Source organism: Rhinoderma darwinii, chromosome 3 (genome assembly GCF_050947455.1).
Source record: "Rhinoderma darwinii isolate aRhiDar2 chromosome 3, aRhiDar2.hap1, whole genome shotgun sequence".
Lineage (NCBI taxonomy): Eukaryota > Metazoa > Chordata > Amphibia > Anura > Rhinodermatidae > Rhinoderma > Rhinoderma darwinii.
Window position 1 is genome coordinate 26,962,136 of NC_134689.1, and position 1,989 is coordinate 26,964,124.

General features: G+C 39.4%; 1 protein-coding gene across 1 annotated transcript; it reads right to left on the minus strand.

The window, feature by feature from the left end:
* Nucleotides 1–1,076: 1,076 nt before the first annotated feature.
* LOC142750335 (histone H2A-like) lies at nucleotides 1,077–1,466 on the minus strand. The gene has a single exon (XM_075859332.1). The coding sequence runs from the start codon at nucleotides 1,464–1,466 to the stop codon at nucleotides 1,077–1,079; it is 390 nt and encodes a 129-aa protein (XP_075715447.1).
* Nucleotides 1,467–1,989: the final 523 nt, after the last annotated feature.

Sequence of the window (1,989 nt, forward strand, 5' to 3'; positions counted from 1 at the left end):
TGATGGAAGCACAAATGTTACACACACATAAAAACACACACACACACACACACACAAACACGCACACACACACACACAAACACACACACAATAACACACACACACACACACACACACACACACACACAAACACACACACAAACACACACACACACACACACACATAATAATACACATAACACCCACATAATAACACCCACGCAAAATAGCACAAATAATAACACACACACATTTAACACACACATAATAACACACACGCACACACACACACACACACGCACACACACACACACACACACACACACACGTAATAACACACATAATAACACACATAAAATCACACACAATAAATAACACACACATATAATAACATACACATAATAACACACATAATAACATACACATAATAACACACACATAATACCATACACATAATAACACTCACACATAACACACAATTAATAACACTCACACATAACACACTTAATAACACTCACACATAATAACACAGACATAATAACACAGACATAATAACACAGACATACGTAATAACACACACATAACAGACAACACTCATAACACACACATAATCACACACACATTAAATAACACACACATTATAACACACACATTAAATAACACACATAATAACACAGACATAATAACACAGACATAATAACACATAATAACACACACATAATAACACACGTATAATAACACACACATAATAACACACGTATAATAACACACACATAATAACACACGTATAATAACACACATAATAACACACACATAACACACATAATAACACATATAATAACACTCATAATAACACACACATATAATAACACACATAATAATAACACACACATAATAACACATGTAATAACACATATAATCACACACATAATACACACATAATAACACATGTAATAACACATATAATCACACACATAATACACACATAATAACACACATAATAATAACACACATAACACAGATAATAACACAGGCATCTGCTCTTTGGTACATGTGGGTGGCCCTTAAAAGGGCCTTTGGGTCAATAAGAGAGGCTTTTAGATGCCTGGAGAGCGTTGGTTTATCTGGACGTACCAGCGGGGCTCGGCCTGGATCTTGGGCACGATGCCCCCCTGCGCTACGATGACATTTTTAAGCAGCTCGTCCAGCTCCACATCTCGATGCATTGCCAGCTGTAGGTGACGAGGTGTAATGCGGCAGCTATTACGACGTAGGGCTGTGATGCCGGCACCAACCAGGATCTCTGCGGTCATATACTCCATCACAGCGGCCAGGAACACTGGAGCATCAGAACTGAAGCGTCTGCCATAATTCCGTTTCCTCAGAAAGCGGTGTATACGGCCAACTGGAAACTTCAGGCCAGCCCTGGATGTTCTGCTCCTGGCTGTGGCTCTTCTCTTTCCTCTCAGACTTTCTCTTTCTGACATGTTCACAAGAAACAAAAGGACTACTGCATAAAACAATAATCCAGAATGAGCAGAGCAGGCGGCGGCTGCTATTTATACCCAGTGCTGCTCTCTGGTGCAATTCCAAGTCATGACCTCACAATCAGCCTGATTATTACCTCATGGGAGGTTCCAATTGGTTCTTTTGGACATTGCTGCTCTCTGATTGGTGCAATTCCAAGTCATGACCTCACAGTCAGCCTATTACCTCATGGGTGATTCTAATTGGTCCGTTTGTACGGTGCTGCTTTCTGATTGGTGGAAATTCAAGTCCACTTTATGATATTACAGTTAGAAAGAGCAGTACTGCAGAGCATATTCAATTTGCTTTATTTAAATGTCCAGTAGTGCTGCCCTCTGATTGGTGGACATTAAATTCAGCTTCATGATATTACAATCAATTTGGCTATTACCACAGGGGATGTTCAGATTTTTTTGTGGGAAGACTGGTTTGATATTCAGGATATTAGCCGCCATCTTGTGCTTCTGCAGATACTGAACCCAA